The sequence below is a fragment of the Berkeleyomyces rouxiae genome (genome assembly GCF_048999995.1).
Source record: "Berkeleyomyces rouxiae strain 22BRR77 chromosome Unknown BrBRR77_ptg000001l, whole genome shotgun sequence".
Taxonomy (NCBI): domain Eukaryota; kingdom Fungi; phylum Ascomycota; class Sordariomycetes; order Microascales; family Ceratocystidaceae; genus Berkeleyomyces; species Berkeleyomyces rouxiae.
This window is the reverse complement of record NW_027396491.1, coordinates 1670692-1689525: the sequence shown is the minus strand read 5'-3', so window position 1 is coordinate 1689525 and position 18834 is coordinate 1670692. Positions and strand designations below refer to the sequence as shown.

General features: G+C 54.4%; 5 protein-coding genes across 5 annotated transcripts; 3 read left to right on the top strand and 2 right to left on the bottom strand.

Annotated features, from left to right (window-relative positions):
* Positions 1–242: 242 nt before the first annotated feature.
* BROUX77_000500 (uncharacterized protein) lies at positions 243–758 on the top strand (the record flags this gene model as incomplete). The annotated part of the gene is made up of 1 exon (XM_073749823.1): positions 243–758. One exon carries the CDS (start codon positions 243–245, stop codon positions 756–758), a length of 516 nt encoding a protein of 171 aa, XP_073608737.1.
* Positions 759–3339: 2581 nt separating this feature from the next.
* On the bottom strand, positions 3340–5501 carry BROUX77_000499 (uncharacterized protein; the record flags this gene model as incomplete). Its single annotated transcript, XM_073749810.1, has 5 exons — positions 3340–4187; positions 4240–4411; positions 4463–4795; positions 4925–5212; positions 5289–5501. 5 exons carry the CDS (start codon positions 5499–5501, stop codon positions 3340–3342), a joined length of 1854 nt encoding a protein of 617 aa, XP_073608736.1.
* A 5830-nt stretch (positions 5502–11331) lies between these two features.
* BROUX77_000498 (uncharacterized protein) lies at positions 11332–14949 on the top strand (the record flags this gene model as incomplete). Its single annotated transcript, XM_073749799.1, has 3 exons — positions 11332–11615; positions 12912–13064; positions 13374–14949. 3 exons carry the CDS (start codon positions 11332–11334, stop codon positions 14947–14949), a joined length of 2013 nt encoding a protein of 670 aa, XP_073608735.1.
* Positions 14950–15608: 659 nt separating this feature from the next.
* On the bottom strand, positions 15609–17292 carry BROUX77_000497 (uncharacterized protein; the record flags this gene model as incomplete). The annotated part of the gene is made up of 2 exons (XM_073749788.1): positions 15609–17142; positions 17255–17292. 2 exons carry the CDS (start codon positions 17290–17292, stop codon positions 15609–15611), a joined length of 1572 nt encoding a protein of 523 aa, XP_073608734.1.
* A 517-nt stretch (positions 17293–17809) lies between these two features.
* Positions 17810–18678, top strand: BROUX77_000496 (uncharacterized protein; the record flags this gene model as incomplete). The annotated part of the gene is made up of 2 exons (XM_073749777.1): positions 17810–17812; positions 17875–18678. 2 exons carry the CDS (start codon positions 17810–17812, stop codon positions 18676–18678), a joined length of 807 nt encoding a protein of 268 aa, XP_073608733.1.
* Between the last annotated feature and the right edge of the window lie 156 nt (positions 18679–18834).

Here is an 18834-nt window from a genome sequence, read left to right as displayed (position 1 = left end):
GTTGTTGCTCACGTCACCGTTCATCTCTTTTGTTTCTTTCTCTCTCTCTCTCTCTACAAGTACTTACTTTCTGTCGACACCCTCTCGCTATACACAGAGGCTTCTTTCTTTTACACTTTTCCCTGCAATCGCAACACCAGCATAGCATCTTGCAGTACGCCTCGTCGCAATCCAGCTCAGCACAGTCTAACTTCCTTTACTTTCGTCCCCATCGCTACCAGTTCTTCATTTCTTCAGTCACAATGTCAAACTTGACCTTTTCTTCAAGGCCGCTGGCCACAGTGCCCGAATCAGGCGCCCAGGTTGAAAACACCTTACCTCTCAACCACAGCAGATCACGAGCTACCGACATGAGCACCGATTCCACATTACACGAAAAGGGCATGGATGTAGACGAGATGCAAACTCTTCCATCTCCCGTCTATGACCACCCCATCAACTCGTTCGAAACCGATGTTGAGGCTATGATCCCCAACAGCCAGAACACCCGTGGCTCACGAAAGACCATGAATCTCAGCACCAACTCAGACTGCCAGGTCTGGCCCGGCCATGACCACTGGAAACGCCGTGCTCGAGCTGCCAAGAAGGAGCGCACCTGTACTTGCCTGGCCCGTCTGAGCAAGCGCAACCGAATCATCGTCAAGGTGACCATTGGTATCTTGATTATTGGTATTGCCATTGCTGTTGGTTTCGGAGTTAGCAAGCCCTTGGGCGCTCCCATCTGGGGCGACAAGCATGACAAGAGAGAAATCGCATAAAGGCCCTCCCCCCTCTTACTTTTGCTCGTTGTTTCATATTCACTGCGCGGCCAATTCTCAGACTCCGCCTCAGAGTTTCTTTCTCCCTCTTACTTTTGCTTCCCTCGATGAGATTTTTCGTCAACTTTTGTCCCTTCTCTCACCCCCTCTGTATTGGATGGCACATCAAAATTGACACTCGCCACGTGGGGTATGGAATTTGAGAATGGTAGAGGGACTCTTTTTATTTCTCTTGAAGGGAGTTGCCGGCTTGCTATTGCTTGTCTTCCCTGATACCATCAACATCTAGACCATCAAGACCTTTTTCTCTTCGGACGACCAATGTTCTAGCCTCTTCTCCGATATTTTCTTTCCGCATCTCTTACTCATTCGTTTGACGGTATATACCATTTCTTCGGGTTCTCTCGCTCTCTCCCCCGTCTACTATCTCCTGTCTTAGGGGTATCAAGATATCCTCATTTTACACACTCTTTTTCTATCACGTCTGCGCGTTACTCTTGTCTTTCTCTCTCTCTCTATCTTTTTTTTTGGCGTACTGTGGGTTGTACAATGGCTGGCGTTGGATAGGCTCTGGGTTGCTTTTTTGTACGCTGTCAAGCACTGGAAGGAAAATGTTTTTTTGTTTTTTTTGTTTTTTTTGCTCAAAGAGTTTTTCTCGTTTAGTTTTTTGTTTTATTCATCAACTTTTTTTTTTATATCTTGTCTCTCCGCCATGATTCAGAGTGGTACAAGTAGTGGTAGCAATACAGTCTCTAGCATTTCCAACAACTTGATTAACTTGAGGTGTAGTACGTTGATCGTAGCACCATGGCAAAGTGCGTTATTCCCCCATCACGGCATAAGAAAGTGTATGCATGTATGTATGTGTATTACTACTGACAGCCGCTGCTTGGCAGCATGCAGGGACGGGACGACTGATCTCATGGCCATGTAAGTGCCTTGTCAAAATCCGCAGTGCTGATGTCCATAGATTCACATCCCAGTAACCACACGTTACCACATGCGATGTGAGCACTGTAACTTGACCTACTGGCTGATTGCACAAGCAAAAGGATACAGGCTCACAGCTTTTGCAAGTAGTTATTTAGGTATGTACCCGAATCTAGATTAGCTTACATATATAATCCGGCCCGCACCACGCCGCATTTTCTCTCTGTTTTCTTTTTCTTTTCTTGCACATGGTTGGTCCAAACATGGTGTTTTTGTCCAATAGTTAAATGTAAGCTACCAGGAACACGCCAGCTCTCCCCCGAGAATCTTTCTAGAAGGCGAGATCCTTATAAAAGGAGAACATGAGCTGCGCGTACCGACTGGGCCTTGTTTTTTCGTGATGGGGCGTCTGGTAGTGTGACTGGGCGGCTTATGGGATGGTCAACGAGACGCGGGGGGAGCGGGGGGGGTGTGTAAGTGGTCAGGTTGATGCTATGAGGTATACCGTCCAAGTACTCTCTTCATACTTATACATGCGCATATATCTGTATATTCGTAACCGTTATAAAAAGCCTCTGTCGTGCAGTCAGGTAGTAGAATGTATCATCAAGTAACATGCACAGATAAAATCCCCTTCTGAATCTTCTCCCACATAGCAATCCTTGAACCAAGCAGCACAGCACACCCCTCCTGGGCCAGCTGAAAGATGCAAATAAGAGTAAATATGGAAACAACACAACCTAGTCTACCGAAGCACAACCTTATTTTCTTTTCTTCCGTCGCCTTGCCTCTCTTCTCTACGTCTGTTTCTATTCTGTCCTCTTGACATGCGGCAATGCCATCCTAGAGCCCCCCCCCCTCACGACCTCATCAAATTAGCCCCTCGCCTCTTTCTCTACCTTGCTTCTTGGCGGCATGGATCCGGCGAGGGAGGGACTGACTGGATGTCCATGTGTAGAAGTCTTGGCTGCTTACAAGCCTACATGGCGTCTACATTTCCCCCAGGAAAACCGAGCTGAACGTTGGTGTTGACGCCGACCAAGATAGTGTGAAGGCTGAAAAGAGACCCTGTTTTTATTTTTGCTATTTCCATCTCAGCCAAGTATACTGCATGATACGTAGCTACTTCTAGTTTCCAATGGCTCGCAATAATGCCACTGTGGGGACCAAGTGCTTGATGTTGTCAATCTGTGAAGTTTCCGATACTTCCGTTGATTATCACCAAATTTAGATGTATGCAGTACGAGTCCACTTTTAACGACAAGCAGCTTGTCTGCTGAGGGTTACGGGGATAATCATGCATGTAACCCTAATACCATTATCATTTAAAACAAGACGACCTCAGTCAAGTGAGGTGAAAGAGATATTGGAATTTACAGTGCCAGAAGAACGACTCGAATAATCAATCGACCTGACGTTAAGTCAGAGTTTGTTCTTCAATCAGATAGCTAGCGGAAATTCCTCCAGGATACAAGTCCAACTATCCATGCACCAACTCCATGTTACACCCTATGTGACTGTAGTTGCAATCAAGTATGAATTCACATAAACATGGCCTAAAAGTAATGTCCCCAATTTTGAGTCCTACATGTAAAAGAATAAGCCACCAACTCCTCTTCCCGTTTCTTTTATTTTTTGTTCTTCATGGCTATCAAGATGCCTCATCTCTCTCTGACCTCTCCGATATCACGGTCAAACTACTCCTCGCTGCTACCGCGCGCTGCCGCTTCTGCTGCAGAATGCCGCCGACCCACGTCAAAGTTCCGGGACCCAGCATGTGGTGAACAGCAGGCTGGGACGGGCTAGAGTTCGTGTTGCCCGGGCCGTGTTGCTGCGCTTCATCCGGGGTCCCTTGTGTGGGACAGGCGGCGGTGTCTCTGGGTGTCTTCGCCAGCGTGGCCCATTCTAGCATGCATACGCCGGCCGCGGCGAGACAGCTTGCTGCGAGGCCCACGTAGAAGGTGCGTCGGAGCGCGCTGTTGAGAGCAGCGCGGAGAAGAGTTTCGTCCATAGTGGAAAGGTCTGCGAGAGATGTTAAGCTTGTAGTTTTGATCGTAGAGAAACCTACGTCTGGAAGATGTTTCAAAAGCCCATGCATGAAAACACTGTATGCTATGGTAATGAAGATGGCACCGCCCAGAAATTGACTACATTGTGTCCCTGCTATCCTCATCTTCAACCCAGTGGCAACCACGGCGAGGGGAAAGCTGTCAGACAAGTTCTGAAGAACAGTGCCTAGGCCGAGTCCGTATAAGAGCTGGTAGCTGGCCCATTGTAGTCGTGAAGAATCAATGTTTAGAGTTGTAAGAAGGCCTGCGCCAGTTGACATAAGTATAATACCAATCAAGCCCATAGGGAAGCGATGTCGGAACTTGGAAGCCAACACACTGGATGATGCTCCGGCAAGGATCATGGCAACAACTAGCGGGAGAATACGGACGCCGGATTGCACGGCCGTGAAGCCCTTGACCGTCTGGAGCCAGATGGGTATATAGCAAACTAGGTACGGTTGAGTCAATTGCAAGTACAAATGGAGTACAGTATTTCTTACTGAAGATGACCATGCTAGCACCGACGAAGAATGACGTCAGATGACTTCCAGAGAAGCCCGGCTCTTTGAAAAACGGACTCGCTGGAGTGGGAAGAGCAAAGCGAATAGTCATGGAGCCAAGCAGAGAGAGAGCTGCTAAAATAAAAAGAGCAATGATGGTGCCAGACGACCACTGTACATATTAGTAACACCACGCACAAGGAAGCGGTTTCCAGCAACTTACAGCATGTTCGAGACCTCCCCATTGTATTCCCAGCACAAGACAAACCACACTGCCTACAGCGACCACGAAGCTTAGGCTATCCACCAGCTGAGTCTTGTCATTGGCTCCAGTGTCTTGATATACCTTAACATGATTAAGCACAGCTAGAAGCCCCGCGAGCACGACACTGCCTAGTGGAAGAGTAAAGTAGAAGCACCAACGCCACGTCACATCCGACGTAAATGCACCGCCTACCAATGGCCCAACAAGTGCAGCAACGGCAAACGGGGCGCCGAAAAGTACTCTAGAGATGAGCTCTCTATGCGGCGGCACGGCAGCCAGGAGCACTGCATACTAGACCATCCACAAAAGTCAGAACCACGAGCCACACCAGACATCACATGGGCACAAGCGCAGCGGGAACCAAGATCCACGCGCAATGTGCAGCTTACGCGTACCAGGAACAAAACAGGGCTTACTCACACACCCGCAAAGGACACCCGCCGCGCCAAGCCCCGCGACCACGCGGCCCGCGATGAACATGCGCGCCGAGACTGCGGCGCCACACAGCACTGCGCCGGCAAGCATCAGGGTCAGTGATGCGGCGAGTATGGGCCCGGTGCGCGTGTGCTGGCGCGTGTACGCTGTCGCGGCGATGGGCTGCGCGGCACCAGCGGACAGCAGGAAAGTGCTAAAGTACCAGCTCAGGTCGGTGGTGGAGCCGACGACGTCGGTAAGGCGCGGAGAGGCGGTGCAGACGACGAAGAGGTTCTATGGTGTGTGTTAATATGCGGGTTTGAAAGGCAGGGCAGGAGAGGGAAGAGTGTATCGGGGGAATAGCGCATACGAGGTGTACCAAGAAGATACTGGCGGATAGTAGTGCCAGGAGGATAGGGCGGTGGATGGTAGGGTGGGCTATGTCCGGGTTGGCGGAGGGGCGTGGTGCGGCTGGAGAGCTGGACAGGGCGCATGGGGGTTCTGTGAGTTGCTCATTGTGGCATGTGGGATAGGTGACATGCGGAGGCTGAGCAATGCTCCCGGGCGATTGTGTGCTATCCATGGCCTGTTAGCAGCGGGCGATATCTCGCACGGGCGTCGGGCCCGAGTCTGGGTAAAATAGGGTATCGGGAAGCCGGAGAGGGTCTGGACGCAGTCAAATGCAAAGTCAGTACAGGCAGCCGGTCTAAGATGGCTTAGGAAAGGCGGTATCGGACAAGGGGAAACAAAAAAAAGAAGCAAAGAGACAACAGACTTGTCTGGTTGGCGCTTGTCCTTCTTGAAGCTGCGGCAGTGAGCATGGAACACTGGAGAGGTCAAAGGATAGCTGCATTGGCGTTCACGAACGGCCGCCTCCATGGATACCGGCTGTGGTCCAGGGCCGGTTCATAAAGGGCTTGCACAGACAGAAAGCGAGGCTTGAGGCTTGTGGGCGGTGTCTTGCATCTTGTTGCTCTGTTTTGATCCGTTGTTCATGGCTTGTTGTCTTCTTGCGGTATTCGAGCTGAAGTCTGCCCCCTCCCCCTCCAAATCGTCAAAGGCAACGAAACAAGAAAAAAGTCGATCCAATTTGCCATTGTGTCTCAAGGGAAGCAGACTCTCGGCGCGGCACATGGAGGTCCCGCCTGTATAACTGGACAGGGAGGGAGGACTTTTTCTTTTCTTTTCTTTTCTTGTTTTCTCCTGTTCTTGCAGTGTGCAGCATGCACGTGACAGTCGTAATGGCAACAAGAATGACAGACCTGCCCAAGGGCGGAAAAGAACCGGCAGATCAAGAAAAGGGCTCTGCTATCTTGTTGACCATGTTTAGTTGTGTCTGTCGGTCTGAGGCTTTGTGCGACCATTCACACCAACATGCCCGTCGGGGAAGACGAGGCGCCGGTTCCAGCTGCAAGCTTCAGTGCCATTTGTGGTACAAAACTACAAAACTTCACAAGGACGGGTATCTGGCGTTTGGGACAGTTTGGACTTTTAAAGTCTGCAGCTACAGTGCAAGATTGTACCTACACACAAATGGCCTTGGAGTCTTAATCAACTCGGGATACTGGGTCCGGGCTGATGTGAGGATTTGTGTATACAACCCTATTACATCACCACATAGGGTTAATATATTCACAACCCATGGCATGCTCTAACCCCAAGGTAACCCCAGGCAACCCAAGCCATGACGTTATTCGGGTGCACCACTCGAATCATCAGACTCGGCAGAACAAATCACAGTTCGACAGCAAGCCCGAACGCAAGCGAGCAATAAAAGCGCCTCGTCACAGCACGGGGACCCATTCTTTCTGTTCCCCAAACAGACAGACAGACGAAAGAGAAAGCGGGCGCTGTGTTGTGAGGATCTGGCCGGAAGGGCCGAGTTGATCTTGGTGCAGCGTCACTTGTTTTTGAGCCACATTTCTCAGGCTATATTTTTTTTTTCATTCTTCCTCGTTTCTTGTTCTTGCAGCCCGGGTGTTGGTGGCATAGGCTAAATCTTTCGGAACGAGGGGGAGGGGGTGGAGGAGAAGGCCAAGACGGATGCATCATATGTGGTGTGGTCTGATTGTCAGAAGTTGGGTCTTCAGGGCCGCGGTAAAATCGGGAGGCAAGAAGGGGGGAGGGGAAGGGGAGAGACAGAGAGTGGGCGAGAAGGAAGACGACGGTGGAGGAGGAGGAGAAGCACAAGACGGGACAAGCAAGCGGGCGGCCTGGTGGCAGTGTTTTTCCCTTTTTTTTTTTTCTTTTTGGAGAAGATTACTTCTCTTCAGACGGCAAAGACCAGACAGGCTCCGGCGAACATATTTCTCGTCATTCATGGTGGTGTCAGATCAATCTGTAAAGAAACCCTAGAATTGAATGGCCAAACCCTTATCGAAAAGGTTTTGACCGGCTCCGGAGCGAGTCCTAGTGGGCGTGGATTTTTGGGTGGATCATCTCAGCCGGAGAAGGGGCAGAAGGCCTAATCACAAGGGGACCCACTTTGGGGGTTGTGTGTTTGATTTGATTTTTTTTCTCGTTCTGTTTTGAGGGCATTGTGTCTGTTGTGTTCGGTTCGGCCGTCGGGTATGATTCCGTGTTACGTACGGGTCCTGGGCAGTAAATTTCTCTAGGTCCAGGGAGAGTAATACGGGGCTTGGAGGATGACAAGCATGTATTCTCGAGAGATCCTCGGATGTGCTGGTTCTGTTCTGGGTTTGGGTTTGGGGGCTTGGACGCTGTAATTTGGGACCCCCTAGGCGCCGAGAAGCTGGGAGATAGGCCCGTCCGTCACGTACTATGTGCACGATTAGGCGGGCTCCTTTTGGCCATTTCAGGGCTATTCCAGCAAGGCGAAAAGACAACAAAGAAAAGGGGGCGGGATGCGGCAGGTGGGCAGAGAGACAGTAGACAAGGTCAGCCGGAAGCCGGGCCTCATATTGGTGATGGTGGTGGTGGTGGTGGTGGTGAAAGGACGGACAGAGGTACCGGAACAGGCAACATGCGGTGGGAGGTACATGGGGTTCGGGTTCACATTCTTAATCTCAAATGGAGGATAAGCACGGGCAGCCAGGCAGCCAGCTAGTCAGCTACTTGCAGACGGAGGCTGAGAGGGACGACGAGAAAAAAGCGCAGAGAGGCGCGCGGGTTTATGGCCAAGTGTTTATTTTATTGTTATTAGAGTGGTTTGGAGCCGGTCTCTCAGGTCTCAGCGCTGACTGTAGTCTGGGAAATGGATGCTCTGGGAAGAAGAAAGGAAGAAAGACGGAAAAGCCAGGAGAACACCGTGCCGAGCGAGCGATCGACCGAACTGTGCGAAAGTCAAATAACGCGCACTGTACCAACAGCCCAAAGACCAGTTTCCGGGCCAAGAACCAAGAGCGCCAAACAGCGTGAAAAGTCCGAGAGATGTGGCGGACCAGCGCCAGCGTGGGCAGCAGAGAGCAAAAGGCGCGCCAGAGAAAGCACAGGGCAAATGGGGAGCTTGAGAAGTGCCATAATTAGCCGTGGCGGCCGGTGGGCCCATGTTTGTAGACGTGCGGGCACAAATGAGTGGACAAGTATACAGGCCAAAATTCCGCGACTTGCGAACATGGAGGGAGAGAACGTGAGAGAGAACGCGAGTGAATACATGCAGATGCATTTTATTTGTTACTTGTCGCGGCGACATTTCGATACTTGGGCGAGGCTTGCCGTAGTTTCGGTGGCACTGTGCAACTTGATCACGCTCGGCGGAGGAGCCAGGTGGCCGTGGTGTCGGGGAGCAGTTATTTTTTTTTTTACGTTGGAGTTGGGGAGATTGGTGAAAACAAAAGTATAGGTATAGGCTTCCTCCAGCAGACACCCAACGGACCGGGCACCAAGACAAATTCCAGACAACTAAAAAGGAGGTGGAAAGGACGATCGTCGCGCGGGGGCTTCTTCTCCGGCGGCGCCCTGCTATAATTAACAGCGAGCGCTGACTATTCCATGTCTGCTTCTGCTTCTGCTTGTACCATCCGTACCTGTGCTTGGCCGGCATGTGCTGCTGGGCTGCTGCAGGGCCGCGTCACATCAACATGCACTATTCCATCTCGTCTCGCATGTCGCATCTTGCATGGTGCGTGCCGCGCCCCCGTGCTCTGAGTCTCAGTCAGGGCAGGCCAGCAGCAAAGGGTCGCCCGTATTCGTCCGAAGACGCCGGGGTTGACAGCAGCCAGAGGAAAGAAAAAAACAAAACACAAAAAGCAGAGAGACTCGGAGACATTCGACACACGAAACAGGACGTGCAACACCAGCACGGCGAAACGAGAGGCGTAAATAAGAGAGTACAGCGGGTGGCCGGGGGATCAGGGGCCAAAACACGAGTGAAGGTGGAGAGTAGGCGTAGCGAGGGTAAGCCCCGGCCGGGTTGGTGGGAGAGTGGTGAGACAGCGCGAGTCGTGGGTTGAAGCACCAGTAGCGCCCGGCGAGAAGGCGCGGACGTGGACGTGAACGTGGACGTCTGCGAGTAAAAGCTCTCACTCGTGCCAGCCAGCCAGCCAGGGCGCCGACAAGCGGTCAAGACAAAGCCTGAAGCATAAAAGGCAGCGAGCGGATTGTTTCTGTGGCGTTGGATTGGCTTGGCCTGGCCTGTCTTCAGAATTAAAGGTGCCAGACCAGACTGTAGAGGCCCGAGCCGCCAGCCGCCAGTCGCCAGGCGCAAAGTGCTGGACCGGCGGCGCAGACACAGCTATAAATATGGAAGAGACAGAGACAGCATAGCTCCACAGGTATGCGAGCATGCCAGGCGCCAATTAAATGCCATTTTATTGATGCCACCCGGTCGGGTTTTACCTTGATCGCGAGCCGTCCGCTGTACAAGCAGCTAAATCCGCCCGTGGCCGCCCTGGAGATAGGTACTGCAGCCGAATTGCAGCGTCTTGTGCATGCAGTCCAGCTTGGCCTCAGTTGCGGCAGTCCGTCCAGCAAAGTCGACGGACATCACCATCACATCACGTCACGTCCACGGGCATCGCTGGTCATGTAAGCAGTCTGTCTGTCCTCTTTCCCTGGGCCCTGGAACAACTGGTCAAGTATGGGGAATTGCCAAACCCTCCTCGCCCCCGTATTTTCCGGGCCAAAGTGGACCCGTGCACCACGTCCACATTTCGCACCTTCCCATGTCTCCCCCTTCCTCAGGCGCCCAGAGACGCTGTTTACACTGGCGACGCTGGCCCACGCCTCCGGGCTCCTTCCGATTTTATCTCGTGCCTGCTCCGTCCAATCGCCCCAGGCCCCTCTTCTTTCTTCTTGGCCTCTCTGCTCTGTTTGGCTTGTATTATGGGCGCTCTATGATTCCCCCCGTCTTTTTTTTTCTTTTTTTTTTCTTCACCCATTTCCTTACCCTGCCGGCTGCCCCATCCCGCCGGTCACTTTCGCTTTTCATTTTCAGTTTCTGGCCAGGCAACCACAAAATAGGAGACCCGAGAAAAAAAGAAATCCGTCTTTTTTTTTTTCTCCCACCCGCACCGCGCGTTCTCTCTCGGTAATTTTTGTCAACTGTGACCATCAAATGAATAACTTTGTACTCTGATTCTCATTGATATCGCGTTTTTTTTCTTCTTTTTTCTTTTTTCCTCCGTTCTTCTGCATCGTTTCTTCATATTCTTTGGCTTCCGCCTGCCGTCCCGGAATATTAGCTTCCATATCGTCCTCTTTGACGGTAAGTCCGCCCACTTTCACTGCCTAAAAAAATAAGCCTGGCTGTTTGTTCCCCGGCCTGTGCTCCGCTGGCCGTGTTGCTGTATAAGCCCCAGCATCCACCACAGTTGCAGCTGGCTTGTCGCCACGCTCGGGCGGCCCTTCAGAAGCCTGAACCGCCTGTAAACCTTTTTGCCTCCCGCGCCAGGGGTCCACCCACTGTATTCTGGTTGCACAATCGGCGTGTCCAGGCGCCTAGCTACCCTGAAGGCCCTGGGCTGGCTGGCTTATCGCATGCCTCTGCATTTTTTTAATCTTATTCCGGCACCTGACCACGGCCACCGGCCATCCGGGCTCGCTGCCAAGCTGAATGCCCAGTGCTGCCTCCGGCCTCCACAATTTCTTTTGCCCTCGTTCCCACCCACTCTCTCTCTTTTTCCCTTTTCCCTCGCTTTCCTTCGCCCGCCTCCATTCTCCCCTCGTTTTATTTTTTTTTCTTCCTTCTGTCTTCATCGCTTGCGAGCCCGCACTGTTGACTCGGATCATCGTGCTTCTTCTTTTATTTGCTTCCATCATCGTTCTCTATTCCCCTACTCCAGCTGCATTCGATCGTGTCGCCGACCGTCTTGCTCATTGCTCGGTCTTCTAATCTCCACCCTCCAGCGCCGCCATCGGACACGTCATAGTTCCGACTGCCATCCCGACCTCGCCCAACATCATCATCGCCAAGTCAGTCGCCTCTGCTCCGGCCAGCCCTCCGTCTGTCCAAAATGTCGGCTCCTGTTCGCCAAACCGCCCTCCGAGCTGGCGGCGCCTGTGTGCGCTGCCGCAAGGGCAAGACGCGCTGTGTCTACGAGAATGGCCGAGCCCCATGCCGTAACTGCGCAAAGGGCATGCACGAATGCTTTCTCCCCACCGATGCCCACGCCCACGTTCACGGCCAGACTCCCACCAGAACCGTCAACCGCCCGGCGCGTGAGAGCCTGCCGGCCTCTGCCAACGAGCGCTCGTCTGCCCAGCACGCCCCACGCTCTGGTGGCGGCCAGCCCGACAAGTGAGTATCTATTTTCTTTTGTGTTCATCTGCTCTCCTGCCTCCGCCCTCTGATCGAGCCTCACCTGATCCCATTATCTGGCGCCCCTATTTCTCCTCCACTTCGCTACGGCTCCACCAGTCTTGTGCGGGCCCACAAATTTCCCGTCCCGAAAGCCTGCGCCGCGCATCAGCACAAAAAAAAACAGCCCATGTCGCCTGTTTCTGTGCTGGCCGCTTTTCCGAAGGGGAAAACCCACCTCTCAAATTCGCACCCACATTACCGAGCCCGACACCCTTGCCCACCCTGCCTTGCCTGTCTCTTTTGCTGCTGTTTCGCTTGGCTTCCCTACCCCTGCTGCACCATATCATATCAACCATTTCCTCTTCCATCCTTCTTGGCGTAGCTTGCGGAGCCGCTGGGCTCATCCTTCTCCCCGACGGACCTCCCTGGGTCCGCTGCCAAGCTGGATTGTCACCAAACGCAAAGCAAGGATGGTGCCCATGCCCGGTCAAAATTTGAGCTGGCTTGACTGCAGACCTGACCGCTCGCCCACTGCGGAAGCCCAAGGGGGGCGCAGACACTGCACCTTTAGTTGCGAATGAAAAAAAAAAGGACAGGCACCCGCAGCTTATGCAAGTCGCGGCCGGCCCAGGCAGAAGCCACTCAGTCAGCTTCCGGATTGTGGCACCAGTGCTCGACACTGGCTTTCTTCGTCTGGCGGCCCCCTGGCCTCAGCACCGGAATCACAGTCAAGGCCTGCGCCTGTGCAAGCAGTCCAGAGCCCAGCCGTCCGCAGCGCAATGCCTCACAGTCCGTCACGCGCAAGGGCCAGCCTCTAGGGACCTGGCGCGTCATCGTTGTCCACACACAGAAGCCGCCCAGACTTGGAATTTGCGACTTTTTTCGGCACTTTCGCCCGTCTGATTGGCTCGCTGTGTGTGCGTACTTCTCCGGATTGCCACAGGCGCCCTCTATCCGCCTTGCACCATGCACTACTTGCTCGTTAGCACGAGCTTCTCTCTTTCTATCTTTCTATGTGACCGTGCCCACCCCCCTTTTCCGGGGCTGATTTGCCCAAGGCTTGCTTTTTTTTTTTTTTTTTCGATTGTGTATCCTGGAGCTTATGCTCGGCCTCTTTGCCCGCACTTCCGGTCTTGAGATCCGCAGGCATTAATTACATCGCCAATCACTTGCACAGAACTCGCACAACGCTGCGATGAGCAACACAAACACCACATGCCTAATTCCTGTTGACACATCTTCACGATGCCCATTTCCTCTTGCGTACTAACAATGCATCTTCCGCTCTATTAGGCTTGGCCCCGAATTTGCGGCCGAATGCGAGAGAGTCGTCTCAAAGTCTTTCCCCGCCAACATAGTCTTCCACAAACCAACCTTTGTGCAGCAGATCAAAAACTACAGTACTGATCTGTCCATTGCCTATGGAATGATGAGCTGTGCTGCTCGGTAAGTCTTCATGTATCCCCGCGCCTAAATCATAGCCCCATCCCATTCCACTTCCCATTGGCTAGATGCCTCCAGTCACCTAGTCCCGTGTTTCTTGTTGGCATTGACTCCGCTCTTCCTTGCCACATTTCGAGGCCCCACTCTTGGTCCATGCAAGCTCCTCTACATCCACTTCCCGATCGACCCTTCGCCGGGGCCGGGTTAGTGAAGGGGGGGGGGGTTCGCGGCGAGGTCCTCCTTTCATCCAACCCCAATATACACATCCTGAGTGTTACCTTTTTACTGACTTCGCTGGCTAACAAGAACTAGTTCTTCGTCTGCCCTTATTAGACGCTATGGCGGCTCTCTTGGTGCCACCGGTGCTGCTGAGCACTTCGCCCAAAAGGCCATTTCTCGTATCAACGAGACGATGGATAGCCCTTCTCTTGCCGATATCCAAGCTATGTGCTTGGTTGTCATTCACGAATGGGGCTCTCGCAACGCTGTCCGTGCGTACATCTACCTGGGACAGGCTGCGCGTATGCTTCAGATGTACCGCATCCTGAACAGCCATCAACACCAACCTGATGGCGATCGCTTCCTTCGTGAGGAATCGTTCCGTCGTACGCTGTGGCTTGTCTACGTACTCGACTGCATCTTGTCTAGCACCCCTGGTCGCTACCCTGCCCTCTCTGCTGCTGACATTGTTGGCGTTGCCCTTCCCTGCACTGACGTAAACTTTGCCTTTGGAAACGCCGTCTACGTCAAGACCATTGCCCTTGAAGACCCCGTAGGCATGCCTGCGGGCGCTCCTACCGATGAGATTGGCGAGTTTGGTCACATTGTTCTCGCTACCCGCATATGGCGCAATGTTGTGCACTGTCTCACCCTTTCTTCCGTCTCCAACTTCAACGAGGATGATCTTTACTCTCTAATGGGCGAGGTTGATCGGTTGCGCGCTTCGCTACCTATGCAGTACGTCGACAAGCCGGGCCAGATCAGCCTCCACATTACCATGGGCTCAGGCACCACGTACGCCATGATTCACTGCATTCTGCACTGTGCAACCATTTTCATTCACCGTCGTCGTCTGCTGCAGTACGTTTCCCTTGGTATTGACAACTGGCGCAATATGCCCCAGTGCCATGACATCATCGACCGCTTGATGACCTCTTGCCACACCATCACATCCATGCTCATGGCTCTCGAGCTTAGCTCCGACAAGGACACCCTCCTTAACTTCCCCATCTTCATGCTTTTCGCCACTTTTACCGCCAGCTCAACGGTCGCTTACCTGTCGCTCAAGGGCCTTACACCTCCTAGTGCTGTTGAGACTGCTGCGACCATTGTCAAGGATGGCTTGCACCTCATGGACACTAGTGTCGAGATCTGGCCTTTGATCTCGTCATGGTCGCGCCACCTTGCCGTCATGCAGCGCGTCCTTAACAACGACGCCGCCGCTGCCCGGAGTGCTAGTGCCGGTGCTACTGCGTCCGCTAACAACCTCACTGTTCCGCACATTCAGCGCAACTCACCGTCAGTCAAGGATGACGCCGTCTCCAACGCCGATACCAACCCTGATGCCATGGACTATGATCAGAACCAGGCCGTCAACTCTGACACCGCCCGCGGCGACAGCGAGCCTCCTATGCGCCGCACCGGCGGCATTGCTACTATCAACGGAGGCACCAGCGGTGTCCCTACCCCCGGCCGCAACAGCTCGCCCAACCCCGAGCCGACTGTCGAGCGCCAGCCGACGCCTAACACTGAGGTCAAGTCGGAGCCTCCTGCACCCAACTCTGCTTCAGCTAGCATGGACATGACGTCTGCCGAACTGTGTGCTGCGTTTGAGAAACAGCTTCTTGAGCTTGATGATCTGGCAGCTCTCATGGGAGGTGGTGTGTAAGTCATCAAAATGGTGCTTAAATCCCCCGCGTTTTCTCCCGTTATGAACTATGTCTTTCTTTCCTTTCGGAAGCTCTGGCGCTCTGTCTTTATGGTCAGGGAGGGACCCCCTACCTCCATGATGATCTCACTGCTGGGTTGGTGACGGCTTTTTTGCTGCTCGGTTCTTCGAGCACTAAAATGAATGCGAAGTGGCCTTTTATTTTTTGTCCCCTTTTTATCGCCCCTTGCATTCTTTTATTTCTGACTTTTTTTTTTTCTTTTTTCTCCCCCTCTTTTTTTTCCGATGTTGTTGCCATCGGCATGTATCATTCTCTAATGTAGACTCTTGATCATGTTGCGATTTACTTTCCATTCAGTTTCGGTCTTTGCGTTGTTTCTTGGCGCGGGTTTTGTTTTTACTTGTTTCTCTTTCCTTTTTTCTCTGGTACGAAGCGTTGGTGTTAGGCATTACAAGCCGGAACTTTAATTTGGCTTACTTTTTCACCGTGTTCATTGTCTTCTTGTTACTCTTGTCTGTTTTGCTCAGTTTTTCTGTAGTCGTTGACATTCAAATCTGGAGATGTTTTGTTGCTTCCTTTAATCACCGCGTCTCTTGTGCGGGTTCTATCTACCCAGATGAATTGAACTTTTTCTTGTTCTTGTCACCCATTATCCTCGTTACCTCACGATTTGTGCATCCTTCTTCTCCAGCTCCTCGCCTCGCCACCGCATGCCATACCTCATAATCACCAACGCCAACGGCACTGCCGCCACATACATGAAGCCAACAAGGGTAAACGCCCAACCCGCGCCGATACCTTCGACCAGCGGCACGATGGCCGCAGTCGCGCCGGCGCCGACCAAGCATCGCGCCAAGTTATTCGCAGCCGTCGCAGCCGCCGCCCGCCCGCCATTGACGTCGACCAGCAGCGCGTTCGACGTGTTGTTGTAGCCCACCAGGCCCGCGCCCAGCACCACGAGCAGCACGCACGGCACCGCCAGCGGCGCGGCGGCGTGCATCGCCCAGCCCCATGCAGCCGTCGCGGCGGCAGCGACGAACAGCAGCGGCAGGCCGATTTGCAGACGCGCGCGCTCAATGGGGAACGCGCGGGCGAGCACGCCGTTGGGCTGGTGCGCTGGCGCGTCGGCGAGGTGCGCGCCGTGCCGCCGGTAGTTCCAGTTGAGCAGGGGGCCAACAAGCGCTGCGGCGGCGATGGAGCCGCCGGCGAGCGGGAGGAACATGAGGCTGATCTGCAGTTCGCTGAGACGGTACTGTGTGCGGAACAGCGATGGCAGCGCGGCAGAGACGCTGTAGAAGCCGGAGAAGACGAGGCTGCTGGTCAGTAGCAGCAGGCCGAGTTCTTTTTCAACGAGTATGCGTATGGATGGAAGCGGGTTCGGTAGATAGAGCTGCGCGCGCGGCGGTGGTGGTGCCGGCGATGGAGCCTCCCCGGAAACTTTCCTGCGGGCGAGCCATTCCTTCAGCAGCGCGAGTCCTGTGCGATTCAAGCGCGGCGGTGCCCGCGACCCGTTGCCGACGAGCACGCGGCATGTTTCGGGGAAGAACAGGAAAAGCGCTAGCAACATCGCACCCGCGAAAATAGCCAGGTACCAGAAGATCCAGCGCCAGCCAAGGTACTCGGACAACACGCCGCCCAGCACCGGGCCGAGCGCCGGCGCCAGCACGACTGGCACGGCAGTGAAGCCAATGTAGGCGCCGCGCTCGGCGGGCGTGACGACGTCGGCGACCACGGCGTACGCCAGGGCCACGGTGCCGCTGCTGCCGGCGGCCTGCAGGCAGCGCAAGCCGAGCAGAGCGGCGTAGCTCTGCGCGCGCGCAAGCGCGAGGTTCGCTGCGACGTAGACGGTGAAGCACGCGAGGTATGCCGGTCGCCGGCCGGCGCGGTCGGCAAAGCCGCCGACAAACATGGGCGTGATGCCCTGGAAGATCATGTAGCTTGTCACGGTCAGCGTCATGGCGCTGTCGGACACGTTGAAGCGCGCGGCGAGCGCCGGCAGCGCCGGCAGGTAGATTTGCTGCGTCATGGGCGAGAAGAAGGCGGCGAGTGAGGCGGCGAGGACGATGGCGCGCTTGCGCCGCGTGCTGTGGATGCTGAATGGCGTAGGTCCTGTGCGGGCTGTCACGGAGGCTGTAGCGGCGGGGGTGTCCTTTTCGGGGTCTGTGGTAGGGCTTGGAGTGCTGCTTTGCCGGCTGTGTGCGCCGGCAGCGGCGCGGGCTTCGGAGGAGACGCTCGGTATGGTGAGTCTGGCGTGCTATGCTAGGTGCCGTGGGTATCGGCCGATGTGCAAGTACACCTACATACCGGAGCTTGGAAATGGCTCTGGGCCAGGTTGCCGGCATTGGATACCCGCGAGGCGTTCTAGCCGTTGCATCTATACGTCTTACGGTGAGTTATGCAATCGTTGCCGAGTTCGGCGCCGAAGAGCTGTCGATGCCGTGTTTTCGGCATATTCCAATCATGACGTTATCATCAGCTACGCCAGTAATTTATACGTCCAGAGTCTCCCCATGGTTCAGCGTCTCCATTCCACATATCAAAATAGCAGCCGCATGTAAAAGAGCTGCTTCGCTGTTTGGTGTCGTTGAGTTGCTGTTGCACAAATACCATTGCATCGACCCTAGTATAACCCTAACTCTTAGTCAAGCCCCCAAGGCGGTGAGCCGTTATTCTGCTGGCTTAGATGCCAGGTAGTCCAATGTCAGGCCCCTAATTGTCACATGCTGAACCTGCATTGTCTCAACTTTTATCTACACCACGAATTGCAGGCAATGACGGTGCATTTGCGACAGTTAACCGAACACCCTGAATAGATTGTTAGATCCAGCGTGAAGCTCTAGACCCCGACCTACTCTTACTATGGTACGTGCTCATAGCTCTCGCGCTAGCTATACCACCACAGGCTAACCTTCCTCCTCCTCCAGAACGTTCTCTACAACACCGCCCTGCGCCAAAGCCGCGCCATCCGCGCCGACCTTGACCGCATTAACGAGTCGCTCGGCAGCGGCGCACCGGTGACGCCCGCCGACGTCGGCAACGTCTCGGCGTCGCTCGCCACCTTCACCAAGGCCATCGAAGACTACCAGGCGCTGGCACGGCAGGAGCTCGTGGCGAAGAAGAAGGACGAGGCGACGGAGCGCATCAAGCGCTTCCGCGACGACTTGGCTGACTTCCGCGCGCGCGTCGACGTCGTCAAGAAGCACCGCGAGGAGGCCGCGCACCAGGCCAACCGCGCTGACCTGCTCGGCCGCCGGCCGTACGCCACCAGCACGCCCGAGAACCCGTATGCGGGCGCGAGCGCGAGCGGCGCGGGCATGGGCGGCGGCGGCTTTGGGATTGGCGCAGGCCCGGGGGCTGGTGGTGGCGTGCACGCGCGGAACCCGTCGATCGGCGGGTCGGCGCCGCCGCTTGGCGGGTACTCGTTTGGCAGCGGCGATGCGGCGCGCGAGAACCAGGCGCTGCGCGAGCAGGGCTTTTTCCAGAACACGAATTCGGCGCTCGACGACTATATTGCGCGGGGCCAGGCGGTGCTGAGCGACCTCAACTCGCAGCGGGAGATGATGAAGAACACGCAGAAGCGGCTGTATTCTGTGGCCAACACGCTGGGCATCTCGGGCGATACAATTCGTATGGTTGAGCGCCGTGCGCGCGAGGACAAGTGGATTTTCTGGGCGGGTGTTGTTGTCTTCTTTGCCTTTTGCTGGCTAGTATTGCATTTCCTGCGGTGAGGAGAGGCCGTGGGTGATTGGGTGTTCTTTTTTTGGGGTTCTCGTGTTTGTTTTGTGCTTTCTGGGTCTGCTGGTTTATCTGTCTGATTCCTATCTGCTTTCTTCTGCCGAGGTTCACTGGGTTTCATTCAGCGTGGCGTTTGAGGGGTGTTATCT